The sequence below is a fragment of the Glycine soja genome, chromosome 20 (assembly GCF_004193775.1).
Source record: "Glycine soja cultivar W05 chromosome 20, ASM419377v2, whole genome shotgun sequence".
NCBI classification, from domain to species: Eukaryota; Viridiplantae; Streptophyta; class Magnoliopsida; order Fabales; family Fabaceae; genus Glycine; species Glycine soja.
In genome coordinates, this window is record NC_041021.1 from 50,499,064 (window position 1) to 50,514,564 (window position 15,501).

Sequence of the window (15,501 nt, forward strand, 5' to 3'; positions counted from 1 at the left end):
CAAAATTTTACCAAATATTTCATAGATTAAATTAAAATCAATACCCTTTTATAAATCAAGGGTTTCTCAAAAGACTCGTTGAAGAAATATCAATAACATATAAAATCAATATATTCAAAAACCTTAGAAAACATAGTTTTATGACCCACACATATCAATTCCAGTATCAAGATAAATTCATAAAACAAAGGGTTAGAGAAAGAAAGAATCGAGAATATGAATTTATATTGATTTAGTCCTCAAAAGGATCTACATCCAGTTATTCTAAGATCCCTTAGAGCATTCTACTTTTAGAGAACCAAGTGCAACCATTATGCAAATGCAATTCCCTTAATCTACTTTTTCCTTTAACCCTACAAGAGAAAACCCAAAAGTTGAAACTCTATCAATTGAAAATCCCTTGATAACCCTAATCAAGATTATTAAAAAAAAAACTATAAAGAAATTAGAATTGGATTGAATACACTTTGATGTGCGGATCAATACTTCTTCAAGCTTTATCAATGACCAATCCATGATGGAGATTCCAATATCCTTGATATGTTGAACTCTTAAGAGAAAATGCATTAGAATCTCTTTTGATGAATCTTAGAAATATTTGGACGTGATAAGTTTCGCAAAAAGAGTCAGAAAAGACACAAAACAAGTAAAGTATTTATAGATTTAGCAGAAAGAAATAGATCCAAACGATTAGTAATCACTGTATTTGATTAATTTGATCATAATACCTTTGTTTTGCATTTTCAAAATCATGGTAATCGATTACAATATGTGGTAATCGATTATCTCAAATTAACATAGATCATGTATTGCTTGTGTGAACCAAAGTAATCAATTATAATAATCGGTAGTTGATTATTTCAATGTCCAACAAGCAATCTAAGTGTTTTATAAGCACTCTAATCGATTACAATAAACGGTAATCGATCATTTCAATATACAGAGCCTATCCTTTACTTGAAACAAGTCTTGTAATCAATTACGATATTTGATAATCGATTAATTCAATGGTTTTAGGCTATATCTAAAAAAAAAGTTGGTTCTTGTGTTAGTCTTTTCATCTTGTAATAGATTACACAAATTGGTAATTGATTACACAACGAAAAACTTGTTTTGCTTCCAAAAACTCATGTATAAAGCCATCATGAATGATTATCCTTATGCATGTAAAAAATATATAAACTATTCTTAGCACACATTCTATCTAAACAATCAATACAATGTCACACCTATAAAATGTGTTTTGGCATGTAAAAAGATCAAAATCAAAACCTAAACTAAGAGACACAAGATCCCTCAATCTACACATATAACTATTCCAAGGCAAACACGTTTAACTATGAAGTTTTTAAATGATAAGCTACCAAAAATTATATGCATATTGTTTTTATAGGTAATACTAATTAATTCAATTAAGTCATCATTAACTTTATAGTCTTATACTTGTACAGTTTTAGAACTCTCTCATTCAGGTGTGATTCAACATGGGTGTTAAATTCTCAAGCTCCACTTCGCCAAGTAAGACGTCACCTTCTTTGACCTCTTTGCAAATCCTAATGGTGCCAAGGAAAACACTGTCGACACTCTAAACACTCTTTAAGGTCGTCAAGGGTCAATTTATGATGTTTCACAAAATATAGTGATTCATAGGTCTATGATGTTTTTAGTTTTTGCCTTTTTTGTTTATTGTGGTTCTAGGTTGTGGGTTTTCGTTAACGATGACCATAATAACACTAACTCAACATAACATAACACCCTTTTTGTTGTTTTTTGATTTTTGGTTTTTATCCTTTTTTTAATTTAGGGTATAGGTTTATGTAGAAGAAGGTTAAAGAAGACGAAAAAAAGGTGAGAAATTATCACGGGTGCAACCACAAAGTTAAAAGAATGAGACAATGGCAAAATATTAGGTATGAGTGTTACGACGTTTTTAACTCATCAAAATATCAAATTAATTATTTTAAAATTTGAAACATTGATGAAATACTAATGTCAACAAAAAAATGGAAAAAATATTCATTTGAAAATATAAAAGGAACAAAATAAAACTTTTAAACTTAATATATCAAAACAAAAAAAAAACAAAAATATAAAAGACAAAACATGATTTTTTTTTTACTTTTAACTTTATATTTAATCAACATTCAAAAGAATTATATTTAAATTTCTTAATTGTTCATGTATTTTGTTTCATTATTTTTATTTATATATTGTAATAATTTTTTTAAAAGAATTTGTTAATAGTTATTTTTTTTAAAAAGTCTTTAATGAGTATATAATATTTAAGTTAAAAATTAAAATTCCAATTTAAAAAGTAATTTTAAAACATAATAATTAATATAAAAGAATTAATTATAAAATTTCAATTTAGAAAAAATATTAACAATACATTGTGAGTATAATTTTTATAAATAATTAATATAAAAAGAATCATACTGTCAATAAATTATAAATTATATTAAGTATACATTTGAAAGTCAATGAACTTGTTAATCTCCAACTGCAAAAAATTCTTTATGTTGTAAGTTTCATTTTATTTAATTTGTTATATTATCGTTAAAAATAAATTATTTAATCATTTAAAATTAGTTTAGAATATATGAAAGATATAAATGTTTTAAAAATTAATTAGCATCTATAAACAATATAAATATTCCATATGTTTTGATTTTTATCCACGTAAATATCTCTTAATCCTTATGGATTTTTTTATTAATTAATAACTTATGGATTTTTATTCTTCTATGAATCTAACCCTTATCAATGGATCTTGTTAGTATGTTTTAATCTAAGAATAGATTGAAATAACAATTATTTTTCTTAAAAAAGAAATTAAAATATATAAATTTTATATACTTCCGTTTTCATCTTGTACAGTGTAAGGCTGTTCTTGCCTGCCGCTACTTTCCCTTTCCCGGTTAATCTGCTCCCGAGTTTGCTCAGTCATCAAACCCCAACCCTAATCCTAATCCCAATCCTCTCATCCTTCAATTTAAACCCCCATTCCCATTGCTATCTTGTCATTTTTCCCGACAAATTTTCTCTCCCTCTTCCGTTTCATTCTCACAATTTCAAACATGAATCGTGTATCGGTGTTCCGGTAGAGCATATGACGAAGGAGGTTATCGGAACTGCGAATCGATTGCATGGGTTTAGAGAATGCCAGAGCTTCGTAGAGGAGTGCGACGTGGGCGTGGCCGTGGCCAGAAAGCATCGGAACCGGCAAGGAAGGAGTTGAAGGCTCGTGCGGCGCCGAGAGGGAGACCTAGGACTAGATTGGCGGCGAAGGAATTGGAGCGCCAGGAGCCGTTGATCCCGATACCGATACCGGAACCGTTGATCCCGATACCGGAGCCGGCGAAAGAAGAGAAAAAGAAAGTTGGTGTGGGGGTGAATATGGGTGACGAAAGCGGTGGGTTGAGTGGTAATAAGCCTGAGGAGGATGCCACCACTCCTCCTTTTCCTGATAGGGTATGTGATTGTGACTCTTGCTTGTTTTTTATCTGACTGCAATTGATTTGGTCATGGAAAGTGAAAAATCTGCGTATGCAATGTTTTAGTCCCTGATTCAGTCAACTCTATTGCAAATTTGTCTTTCTTCCGTCATCTCGATCAAATTTGGGGACTGAATTTGTTACAAATGTTCATAAATTCATGGAATAATTTGCTATGAAGTTGTCATATTCTAGGTCTATGATGATGGAAATAATTTACTTGTCTCGAAATTGATAAATTTAGCGACTGGATTGTATACATATAAATTTCCACCAAATAAAAGAAGAAAAATTAACACATGTTGTCACTTTTGCTGTTGTTGGGATATTGTTGTTGCTCATCTCGTTGAATAATTTATTTTAATAAATTTTGAAACTTGAATTTGCTTTCAATGCCAAAGGTTCAAGTGGGAGGATCGCCCATGTACAAGGTAGAGAGAAAATTGGGTAAAGGTGGATTTGGTCAGGTTTTTGTTGGCCGTCGGGAGCGTGCAACAGGTGCTGGAGCTGTGGAGGTAGGTTCCTCTAATTTCATCCAGGCTTTGTGTGCTAAATTGTTTGATACTTTTGACATTGATTTGGCTTTAAGTTGATTTCTATCTGGCATTTCTCAGGTGGCTCTGAAATTTGAACATAGGAACAGTAAGGGCTGTAACTATGGCCCTCCTTACGAGTGGCAAGTATACAAGTAGGCACTTTCTTACGTTTATGTTATTTTACTAATTTTTTAAAATAAATTTATCTTGATTTGTGATCAAGTATGTATAGCTAAAGTTTAACTTTTATGTTATGTCAAAAGCACCCTTGGGGGTAGTTATGGAATACCAAAAGTACACTACAAAGGAAGACAAGGAGAATATTATGTGATGGTATGATCTATTCTACCCAACAATCATTGCACTATATCATTGCCATCTTAACTGTTCAACTACTGCGTTTATATGCAGGTTATGGACATACTTGGTCCAAGTTTGTGGGATCTCTGGAATTCCTCAAGCCAAATGTGAGTTTAAGCGTGCCTGTATCTTGGTTTTATGATTGTTTATAGGATATATGCCATGGTATTAAAACAAGGGTTGCAATATACTGATTTCATTTGCTTTTGGCTTTTCTTTAATGAGGTTCACATTTAAACAAGGCAACTGAATTCAAATTTATTCTCTTCCGAGTATATAATTAAGTGAATAATATATAAGAAAATGCTAAACTGTGTGAGTGACAACTAGTTGTACATGTTCTGTTTTACTAAAATATTTGTTGGTATCCATTTATATTATATATAAAACTAGTGAATAATTCTTATGGCTTTACTCACTGTATGCTTGCATTTTGTCTAAAGGTATATTATTTTTTTCCTGGATCTATTATTTGTGCCATCAACTTCCACCACTGTTACCTTAACCTTTTGTTTCTTTTCCTTGTGTGCTTTTTGCTTCATTGAATTGCTTCTACTTTGCCTTTAACACGCCCTTAGTTTGAATATATGCAATAGATCTTGTTAGAATTGTTACAATTTCCTTTTTCTTTCCCTGACCTATTGTTTTTTTTTTTATTAATAAATGTTTAGGATGTCTTCTGAAATGGTCTCATGTATAGCGGTTGAGTCCTTATCAATACTTGAAAAGATGCACTCAAAAGGGTATGTTATTAGTCAAACATATTTGTTTCTTCATCTTCCTACTTAGTGAGTTTTAGAATGTCCATAAATTGATTCAGTTTTATTTCTGTTGAATTCCAAACAACAAACATGATCTCTTTGTTATTGCTGTTCATTTTAGTTATGTGCATGGAGATGTAAAACCGGAAAACTTTTTACTTGGTCAGCCAGCTACAGTGCAAGAGAAGAAACTGTTTCTTGTTGACCTTGGATTAGGTCAGTTGATGTAATTTAAGTTTAAATGTGCATTTGAGGTTTCTTTCTTGTGAATCCCTTCATAATATGTGCTCATGTTTCTCAGCAACAAAATGGAGAGACACCTCCAGTGGACAGCATGTTGACTATGATCAACGCCCTGATATGTTTAGGTATTCTTCCCCCCCTCCCCCCCTCTTTTCTTTTCTTCTTCCCCTTGCAGTTCTCTTCTTTTTAATGGTTTTCTTGTTATCAATGTTCTTGAACCTTATCTTTTTATGTAGAGGAACTGTTCGATATGCTAGTGTTCATGCTCATTTGGGGAGAACTGCTAGTAGAAGAGATGATCTTGAATCTCTTGCATACACACTAGTATTCCTTCATAAGGGCCGATTACCATGGCAAGGTTATCAGGTACATGGATTAAATTACATTTCTATGGAGTAATTTACTGTGCAAATTTCATTCCTTTACATATTTTATCTCAATCTTATTTTACCTTGTCTGTTAGGGTGATAGCAAATCCTTCCTTGTTTGCAAAAAGAAGATGGGAACATCTCCCGAGACACTGTGCTGCTTGTGCCCTCCCCCTTTTAGACATTTTCTTGAGACTGTAGTGAATATGAAATTTGATGAAGAACCTAATTATTCCAAGCTAATATCTTTGTTTGACGGTGCGATTGGACCCAATCCAGCATTGCGGCCAATTAATACTGAAGGTGCCCAAAAGGTAATTACTGAAGTGTGATTTTGGATGTCTTGTATTTCTGGCTTACTTTTTTCTTTTCCTCTACTGGCTGGTGTACGTCTACTCAAAATCATAGTTTAGCAGGTTGGGCAAAAGCGGGGTAGGTTGAATGTTGAAGATGATGATTCACAGCCAAGAAAGAAGGTCCGTTTAGGGATTCCTGCTACACAATGGATTTCAATTTACAATGCAAGACTTCCAATGAAACAAAGGTACATCACAGTTTTCTCTTTTTAGCAGTTTCCTTCTATCCAGCAATCAGATATACAAGGGTGAACTTGAGTATGTTATGCCCATGAGTTGCTTGTGACTTTTTTAATTGGTTGCATTTCAGGTACCATTACAATGTGTCTGATGCAAGATTAGAACAGCATGTCGAGAGAGGGGTTGCAGATGGCCTTCTTATTAGTTGTGTGTCTTCTTGTTGCAATCTTTGGGCCCTTATTATGGATGCTGGAACTGGTTTTACAGCTCAAGTTTACAAGTTGTCAACCTTTTTCTTGCACAAGGTGAAATATGCTGTATGTCTTGCAGTTTCTTTAATCTAATTCCATGTGATTAAAATTATCCATGTGACTGTTGCTTTGCAGGAATGGATTATGGAGCAGTGGGATAAAAACTTTTACATCACTTCTATTGCAGGGAGCAACAATGGCAGCTCTCTTGTGGTGATGTCAAAAGGTTTGATTGCTAAAGGAGTCACTTTTTGCTGTGGTGAAATGATGAATTGGTTTTATTATTTTTCATGGTTGATGAATCATGTTATCAAATATCATTGGAAATTTTTTCAGCAGCCGGCAGTCTTTTGGAGATAAAACTGGTTTTGGTATTTACTTGTGTTATGTTTTATATATACCTCAAGTTATTCAGTCATCTTTTGAATCTCATTATGTACCTGAAATGAAATGATTGTCATGATTGTCTAAATGCTTTGTTGATAGTGGTGCTGTTGGACATGGCTCTATTAGCTTGCATAAGTTACTTTCTGTTTGTTGTCAATTGTGACCTTGCGTTTATTTCCCTTCTTTTTTTAATCTGATTTTTTAGTGCTTTTGTTTGAACACGTGGGTTTCTGAAGACCTCTACATATAATGCTCAGCAACTGTTACCTCTGATTTTGTTGTGATTTATGATCTAATTTCTGCAGGTACGCAGTATACTCAACAATCTTACAAAGTGAGTGAATCTTTCCCCTTCAAATGGATAAACAAGAAGTGGAGAGAAGGTTTTCATGTCACTTCAATGGCTACTGCTGGAAGTCGCTGGGGTGTTGTTATGTCTCGAAATGCTGGATTCAGTAAACAGGTTTGCTGTTAAAATTGTATTCCATTATGAAATTTGGTATAACAGTTCTGCAATGCTTTTAGTGTGCGATTTCTTGTCTCTGTTCAGTATGTCATGCAATGGTGGAAAATAAGCCTGTTACTATACTTCCTTCATGCTCTCATCATTTACCTTTTAACTGTAGGTGGTTGAACTTGATTTTCTCTATCCAAGTGAGGGCATCCATAAACGTTGGGATAAAGGTTATAGGATTACAGCAACCGCAGCTACATTGGATCAATCTGCTCTTATATTAAGTATTCCGAGGCGCAAACTCAGTGATGAAACTCAGGAAACTCTACGTACATCGCAATTTCCCGGCACACATGTTAAGGTAAGGGGAGATGAATGACTAATTGATTTCGTTGGTTGAATATCATGGCTGATTTTCTTTATTTTTGGTTCTTGTGTTCAGGAAAAATGGTCAAAAAACCTTTACCTTGCCTGTTTGTGCTACGGACGCACAGTATGCTGATTTCCATGACATTTAAAAGCATTTTATTGACAAGCGGATTATGAGTTGTCATCTGCCCCACCACAAAAGATCTTTTTGTAGAAAGGAACTAATTGTTGTGCCAGCAGAGAACCTTATTTTGTTATGTTATAAGAATATTGTTCTGTTCCCTGTCCCTCCCCTTCTATTATATGCTTTACTGGGATGGGGAATGTTGCAGAGTAATGAATGTTGTTTAGCTTTATATGTTCCTCCATTATGTTTATTCAAGGTTTTATATTTTGTCTCTGCATGCTGCGTGCTTAATTCAACTAATATTCAATCAGGTATGTTGCTGAGGTTTTTCAGATTTATTATCTCCATGACATTCTTGTAATAAGAAGCAATTAAGCTGTATGACATCTTCTCTTTAATATAATATTAAAGGTAGTACAGCTGAGATTCCTATTTATATGTGGTGGTCCAATCTTTTACCGGAAAATGCTTCTTTATAATGTGCTCTTTGCCAATAAAAAACATGTTACCTTGAAATTATTTGAGAATATGTACTTTTTAAAAAACAAAACAGATGCTTAGTCTTTGACAGAGTTTGAATACTTTCAATATTTGGACGGTTTGTGTTATAGATCATATTAAAGTATATATTTTTTCTGCTATGTGAAACATGTTATGTGCTTAAGAGAATATTAAGGTAAAACGTAAAAAAAAAGACTAAGTACATTTGTTTCTTTATAAATTACAATTAAGAATTGAATTTAAATGCACTAATAAAGTAAAAAAAAAAATCATAGTCTCTTAATTAAAGATTGTTATTATGCATGGTAAATTCTTAAAAGTCCCAACCAAATAATTATTTTTAAAATATCTAATCCTGACCACAATATATTCTGAAAAAAATGTGATTTAAGAAATATGAATAGAAATATTAAGACAAAACATCTACAACGCAAGACGAAAAAATCTCTAATATAATGAAAGTTGAGTACAAGGTAAACACAAGCAAAAGCCGTCCGAGCAAATTTTAGCACAAAAAATTCTTATATCCTCCTTATTAGGATAAAATTCTCACAGTTGAAATCTTCATCACCAATTCCTATCTAGTCTTCTTCCTCTTCTTATAACCCTATAAACCACTAGATGAGATGCTCCAACAGGAAGAACTATGAAAGAACTTGGGTTGCTGCAGCTGTTAAAGAAAATTAAACCTTATGTTTATTGTAAAGGAGTACACTCAGACAACTTGCAGATGTTCAAATACATAAAACATTCTGAGAATTATTCCTTCTAGAGATGCTTGGCAAATATGGCCTCAACAACACCCTGAGCAATTGGATGGTAACACTCACGAGCCTCTGAAAATATTCTTTTGGCAAATACTTTACCATCTTCCTTCCCACTGCCTTTCACAAGAGCAGTATAAAGTGGACGAAGATACTTCATCCTCCCAACTCCTTTTAAGGTTTTCTCTACCTCATTATAGTAAGTTTTGCATCCACATGAAATAGCCCTTTGGAGAAATGACACCTTTACCTCGTAATCTTTTGACTCAGATAGCTTGTAGCGTGAATCCAAGTCTATGACCTGCATGACATGTATTATACAAAAGAATTAAGATGGAACACACAGTAAACAGGCAATATATGTGCAATGAGGCGTATGACATTAAAGTTTCAACAAATGTAATGGATGACTAACATTGACATATAGATTGTCTTTGTCCCACTGGAAAAGGGATAGTATAATACATAAGAGCTTAGTATATGAAAAAGAGCACGGTAAAATGGGCTTGAATTTTAGTAGAGTCGTGGATGAAGTACTCGACTGCATTTTATCAGAAAAAGCCTGTGGCTAACATACCAAATTCATTAGAAATGTATAGAGAAACTACCAAAGTTATAGAACCTAAATTAAAAATAGTCTAAAGGAATTTCCATACATATGTTTTGCCAGCCATAAGCATTGGCACATCAAGCAGTTCAAAGGCAAATCAAAATACCAGAAAACAATTCTTAACATCTGAAAACTGCTAGGAAATGACAAGTCATATGAATGACCCAACATGAAAATCACGTGTATAGAAATTTCCCCTTAAACATCAATAATCAAGTGGAGGATCAGCTTTCACAACTGTATAGGGATCGATTCCTTTAAGAGTGTGGTTATTTTGAACAAACCAAAATATTCCATATGAGAGAGAATGAGAAGTTTATGATTCTAGATGAAGTTGCCAGAGAAGGGAGGAAAAGGCCAGTAGGAAACTGAGAAAACAGTATTAACCTGAGAAGCTTCAATGGATTTTGGCAAGTTGTCCAAGTAGAGCTCCCACTCCTGACCTTGCCAACCAGCAACTTCATCCTCCCTTGGCATCCTCCCATTTGTGAACTCATTTGCCAGTGATACAATCGTTTTATAAGCAGTGGATTCAGGTTCATAAGCATCAGGAGGAATGCCGGTACCTTCAGTCCACAGCAATAGGTCAATCTGGTTCTCTATGCCAGGGATGTTGGCTTTAAGGAAGTCAAGGAATGTTTCGGTATCAATGGATTTGAACTTGAAGGTATCAATATATTTCTTCAGAAACTCATCAAATGCAGGTCTCCCAACCTGTCCCATCCATAAGAAAATTAACAAATAAAGAAAAAAAAATACCTAATTCCAATAAATTAGGTTCAAGTTTAACTCCTGAATGACAAACAAAGCATGCATATGTTTTCCAACCGAAATTGAAAAGAGAAAAGCAAACACATGTGAACATATTATTACTCTTGGTTAATGCAGAATCTCTCCCAAAAAAAAGAAAGAAAGAGGAATATGATGCACAGAGCGAGCATGTTACATATCAGAAGAAGCAAATAAATTCAGATACCTGTCGCTCAATGCGCCATAAGAACTGAAAACCTTTCTCATAGGGAACCTGAGAATAGACATTATCTGGGTCAATTCCTTCCTGATTATTTTTGAGCTTTGTAAACTCCAAGTTGTCCTTGAACCTCTCAACGTCCTCATTCAAACCCCTCCAACCGATTCCAATATTCAACGCGGCTCTTTGTTCTCCTTGGACAGCCTCCACAATCCTCCTCTCCGCATAAGTAGTGAATCCCTAAAACCAAAATCAAGAACAACAATCTCATGATCGCCATCAAATCAAAACGCACTAGTAGGAGAATATTACCTCATTCAACCAGAAATGTTCATTGGTCTTGTTAGTGATCAAATTCCCAGTCCAACTGTGAGCAAGCTCGTGAGCCACAACCTGTGCACCGGTGGCATCCCCCTTAATAACAGTGGGCGTCAAGAACACCATCCTGGGATTCTCCATTCCCCCGTAAGGAAAACTCGGCGGCAAAACAAGCAAATCAAACCTCTCCCATTCGTATGGCCCAAACAGCTTCTCCCCTTCCCTTATCATATCCTCCGTCCCGGCAAACTCGGCCGCGGCGGAATCCAACACAGCGGCCGCGTTCTCGGCGTAGACCCTTGTCCTGGGACCCACCTCCCGATTCCCAAGCTCCCCAACAGCAAAAGCGAAGAGGTAAGGCGGCACGGACTGTTCCATGACGAACTCCTCCACAATCCTCCCTTGAGCACACCACGATTCCCCGTCCGGCAAAACGACATGAACGGCGTCGTCGTGTTTGGGCGAGCGACGCTCCACGTGGCGGGCAGCCATGACGGCGGATAACTGAGAAGGAACGTTGAGGAGGGCGGAGTATTGTATTCTGAGGGCGGCGGTGTCTTGGCAGGGGAAGACGGAGCGTGCATGAATGGATTGGCACTGGGTGTAGACGAAGGGGTGGGAGGATTGGGGAGGGAGGAGCCATTGGAGTGCGGAGGAGGAAGGGGAGGTGGAGTAAGAGATGAGGAAGGAGGAGTGGTCGGAGAGAGTGAAGGAGAGGAGGGAGCCTTTGATGGGGTCAGGGTCAGAGAGAGAGAAGGGGATAGGGGTCTGGGTTTTGGGGTGGATGACGGAGTGAATGGTGAGGGAGCGGGTGTCCAGATAGAAGGGGCCGCTGTGGGGGGTTTGGAGACTGAAGAGTGCCGAGGCGTGGATGGTGGATGAGGGCAAGTCCAGGTAGAGACTCAGGGCTACGTGCCTTGTCCTTGCTTGCCTTGAGTCCGTGAACGAGTGAGGATCAACTGCTGCCATCTTCCTAAACTCTCTCTCTCTCTCTCTATTAGTTTTCAGGGAAGACCAGAGAACATCAAGAGTATTAAGATGCTATGCTCTGATTATATGTTTTAAAGGCAAAAAGAAGCACCAAGGGACGGACAACTTTATTCTGCTTTACTACATAGAAGTAAATAAGGCAAAATAATTATTTTTTTGGATTAAATTTGTATTTCTTATGTTTTAGTTAATTAAATTATATTTTGATAGTGCTTTAAGTAGTAAATATGATAGGTCTAAAGTTTAATTGGATGAAAGTAAAAAAGAAAATATGAAAAAGTGAGAATTAAATTAAAATTATGAATTTTTTAAAATGACGGATCAAGAATACAATTTAGCTAATATTAAAAGAAAGGATTTGTTGAAGGCTTGTACTCTAAGTTGCTTCCTGCAACTTCTTTTTTTTTTTTTTTCAAATTTCGGATTGATTATTTCAAAAGACTAAATGTGTAATCAATCTGGAATTTAATTTTATATTTCGGGTTAGTCGGCATTTTGGAAGAAAAGTTAAGGTATAGGAAACGACAGCCTCGGTTGAATAAAAAAAAAAAGAGAAGAAGGGATCGGTCCAATCCAATGACGAAGTGGGTTTGGGCCGTAGAAGTAGAGAAGCGAGCCGGCCCATAGTCACTTCACTCTAACGTCATCGATGAAATCGATGAATATTTTCATCGATGAATATTTGCAATCGCGCACATTCACAACACAGAAGAGGGAAGAAGAAGAAGAAGAAGAAGAAAAAGAGAAGAAGTAGTTTGGTGTGTTAATTGTTCGAGAGAGAAATGGACGACTACACGAGGGAAATGATGGACCTGAAGACACTGGTCACTCGCACTCTCGAGAAGAAAGGCGTCCTTGCCAGGATCCGTGTGCGTACATACCTTAGGGTTTCCTCACCGTAGATCCATTCAATTCTTTCAACTTAGGGTTATTCTTCCATTTTTTATTTTTTTTTTTGTCTCAGGCCGAACTCAGAGCGAGTGTGTTCGAGGCCATCGAAGAGGAAGATCATGTGATCGAGAAGGAACAAGCCCTACCTCCTGCATTGCTTGGTAGCTGCAACGATCGAGCTAAACAGCTTCACGCTTCTCCTCCAGGTTCTTTTCTTCTCGATCCCTAACCAACTTTTTCTCCATGTTTCAAGAGTGCAATATTCTTAGATTCTCTCGTCGTGTTGTTACCTGAATATATAACGAGCTTCATTTACGGTTATTTCTTGTTTTTCCTTTGCTCGTAATCTTTCCGATCTGACTCATCGTTTGGATACGAAAAATGTCTAGAGATGATGGTTATGTTTTGTAGCATAGCATGTCATAAATCCTATACTGTTAGTGCTATGATTTTTTAGGTTATCATGCATTCGTAGCTATATTTCGTTTCTAAGTTTTGGTATTCACTGTGCAGGGAGACTTCTTTCGGCGATGATATGTGAATACCTTGACTGGGCGCAGCTCAGTCATACGCTAAAAGTTTATCTTCCGGAATGTAATTTGGTAATTAATGAATCCTTGTTTTTATTTTTCCGTAGTATCTGCGTTCCTGTTGGCTGTTGCTTTCTGTTATTTTTTTTTTCCCGTCGTGAGGCATTTGGCTGAATAAACATTTTTGCAGGAGAAAGATTTTTGGAAGACAGAGCTTAAGGAGTTTAGTACCAAAAATGGATATGATCTCAACAGAAACAGAGATAGTCCTCTACTCTTGGATGTGCTTGAAGGATTCTTGAAGCTCGAGGTTTTTCAATTAGTTGCTTTCATGATATTGTTCTTTCATCTGTTCCGTGCTCTTGTTCTCTGCCGATCTTTTTAGATAATGGTGTTTGTACTAAATTGGGCTTAGGAGGGGTTTTATTGTGGATCCTGAAGGATCGGAATCAAGGCCTTGTTAGATTGAACATTTGCCAGGCACTTTTATGAGAAATTTTTAGTTCTGTTCAAGCTAGTAAGCAATTCCTGTATTTTATGACCCAGCTTGTGAACTAGTCTCCTTGCACTTGTGTGCTATGTTGCATGCAGTACTTCCGCTGGGCTAGCTCTAAGCCTTGTTGCAATAGGACCCATTTAGAAATGTTTTGTAGGGTCCTCAGGTTGGATTAATTTTGGTTTTAAGATTGTAGAAATGATGTAATGAAATTTGAGACTTGAGACTTCATTTTTGGAGATTTGGGAAGGAAACTGTTGATTGTAGTAGTTAAGTTGATGAGATAATGATATATAGGCAGCCTGGATTGAATGACCTACACACTATAACCTGATTTTTGGGGTGATTCTAAAACCCTTCTTTGATTGAGTTGTGTTGTGTATGTGCACGTGCACATACGTGACTACAAGGACAAGCTGATGTGTAGAAAGAAAAATCAAGAAGTCAGATGTTTGCTTAAAGTGGTGTAGGTAGTTGGTTACTTTCTGTTGATGATAGTAAGTGGGGAAATAGTCATTTGTCATGTGCAGTGTTAAATATTAAATGATATCAAACCCTCGGTATACCATTTCTTGTGTAAAACATAGTTAATCTTATTAGAACTTGATGTAAATGTGTACTGACTTCTAATTAATCGTGCGGTGAATATGCTTCTGTAGAATTTATCCCAAGCAAGAGCAAGCGGTAGGAGATTTACCACCTCAGAAGCTGATCCTTTACCCAACTCCGAATCACGGAATCCCCGAAGGCATTCTTCCTCATCTGTTGCTGGTGGCTTACCTCCACTTGGAAGGTGCATAGCTGACATTATTTCTCTACAAGTTGTCTTGTACTACTTTATTATTTTATTTTATATATTGATGTTCCCGGATCTTCTTGATTTCATTTTTGGTAGACATTTTTTTAAGTAATTCACCTGTTTGTTACAGGGCCGTTCCTTCATCTCAGGCATCTGGTGGGTATTTCCTGTAATTGACTTTTTACCTTACATTAATTATATGCTTGAAATTTCCTTTAATTTACACTCAAGCATTCAGATAGAAGAGGAGGATCCTCCATGTCTGCTTATAGGAAGGATGATTACAATTGGCGATATGACAGGGATGAACTTCCTGAGGACATAATTCAAGCTTCAAGTGCTTTGGAAAATCTTCAATTGGACAGAAAAGCTCGGAATCTAACATCTTCTTGGCGGTTCGTTTTGATGCAACTCTGATTTTATTCTTTTGTTACTAGTCACAAAGCATTTATATTTTAGATCTTATCACCATCTCAATGGTTGGTTCTGAAGATATTAAAAAAAAACATTAATATTTTCTGATTGTCTTTGTTTTGCAGACACGCTGGAGATGGTATCAATGAGGATGATGGCAGGGATCACGTGTAGGGACAGACATCGCATGCATAATTGCAATCTGCTCCTGTATTTTACTGTGTATTCTTAATTTTCTGCCTCTGATGATGATTGAATGAGCCTAATTTGATGTAAGATCATTTAATTGTGATGTGTTTAGTGTTTTTTTATGAGCTATTTTCTCTCTTAAA

General features: G+C 35.9%; 3 protein-coding genes across 3 annotated transcripts; 2 read left to right on the top strand and 1 right to left on the bottom strand.

The window, feature by feature from the left end:
- The first annotated feature begins 2,863 nt into the window (after window positions 1-2,863).
- On the top strand, window positions 2,864-8,200 carry LOC114402996 (casein kinase 1-like protein HD16). Its single transcript, XM_028365706.1, has 16 exons — window positions 2,864-3,471; window positions 3,896-4,009; window positions 4,109-4,182; window positions 4,294-4,363; window positions 4,442-4,497; window positions 5,062-5,133; window positions 5,273-5,367; window positions 5,453-5,519; window positions 5,631-5,760; window positions 5,858-6,076; window positions 6,179-6,306; window positions 6,429-6,603; window positions 6,685-6,775; window positions 7,242-7,399; window positions 7,563-7,751; window positions 7,833-8,200. The coding sequence occupies exons 1-16, from the start codon at window positions 3,160-3,162 to the stop codon at window positions 7,890-7,892; spliced, it is 2,010 nt and encodes a 669-aa protein (XP_028221507.1). The 5' UTR covers window positions 2,864-3,159; the 3' UTR covers window positions 7,893-8,200.
- Window positions 8,201-8,811: 611 nt separating this feature from the next.
- Window positions 8,812-12,102, bottom strand: LOC114403007 (leucine aminopeptidase). Its single transcript, XM_028365716.1, has 4 exons — window positions 11,044-12,102; window positions 10,738-10,971; window positions 10,149-10,475; window positions 8,812-9,452 (listed from the first exon to the last, which is right to left on the bottom strand). The coding sequence occupies exons 1-4, from the start codon at window positions 12,016-12,018 to the stop codon at window positions 9,156-9,158; spliced, it is 1,833 nt and encodes a 610-aa protein (XP_028221517.1). The 5' UTR covers window positions 12,019-12,102; the 3' UTR covers window positions 8,812-9,155.
- Window positions 12,103-12,707: 605 nt separating this feature from the next.
- LOC114401400 (protein TONNEAU 1b-like) lies at window positions 12,708-15,501 on the top strand. Its single transcript, XM_028363911.1, has 8 exons — window positions 12,708-12,908; window positions 13,004-13,136; window positions 13,444-13,532; window positions 13,651-13,770; window positions 14,616-14,749; window positions 14,886-14,911; window positions 14,994-15,150; window positions 15,295-15,501. The coding sequence occupies exons 1-8, from the start codon at window positions 12,822-12,824 to the stop codon at window positions 15,341-15,343; spliced, it is 795 nt and encodes a 264-aa protein (XP_028219712.1). The 5' UTR covers window positions 12,708-12,821; the 3' UTR covers window positions 15,344-15,501.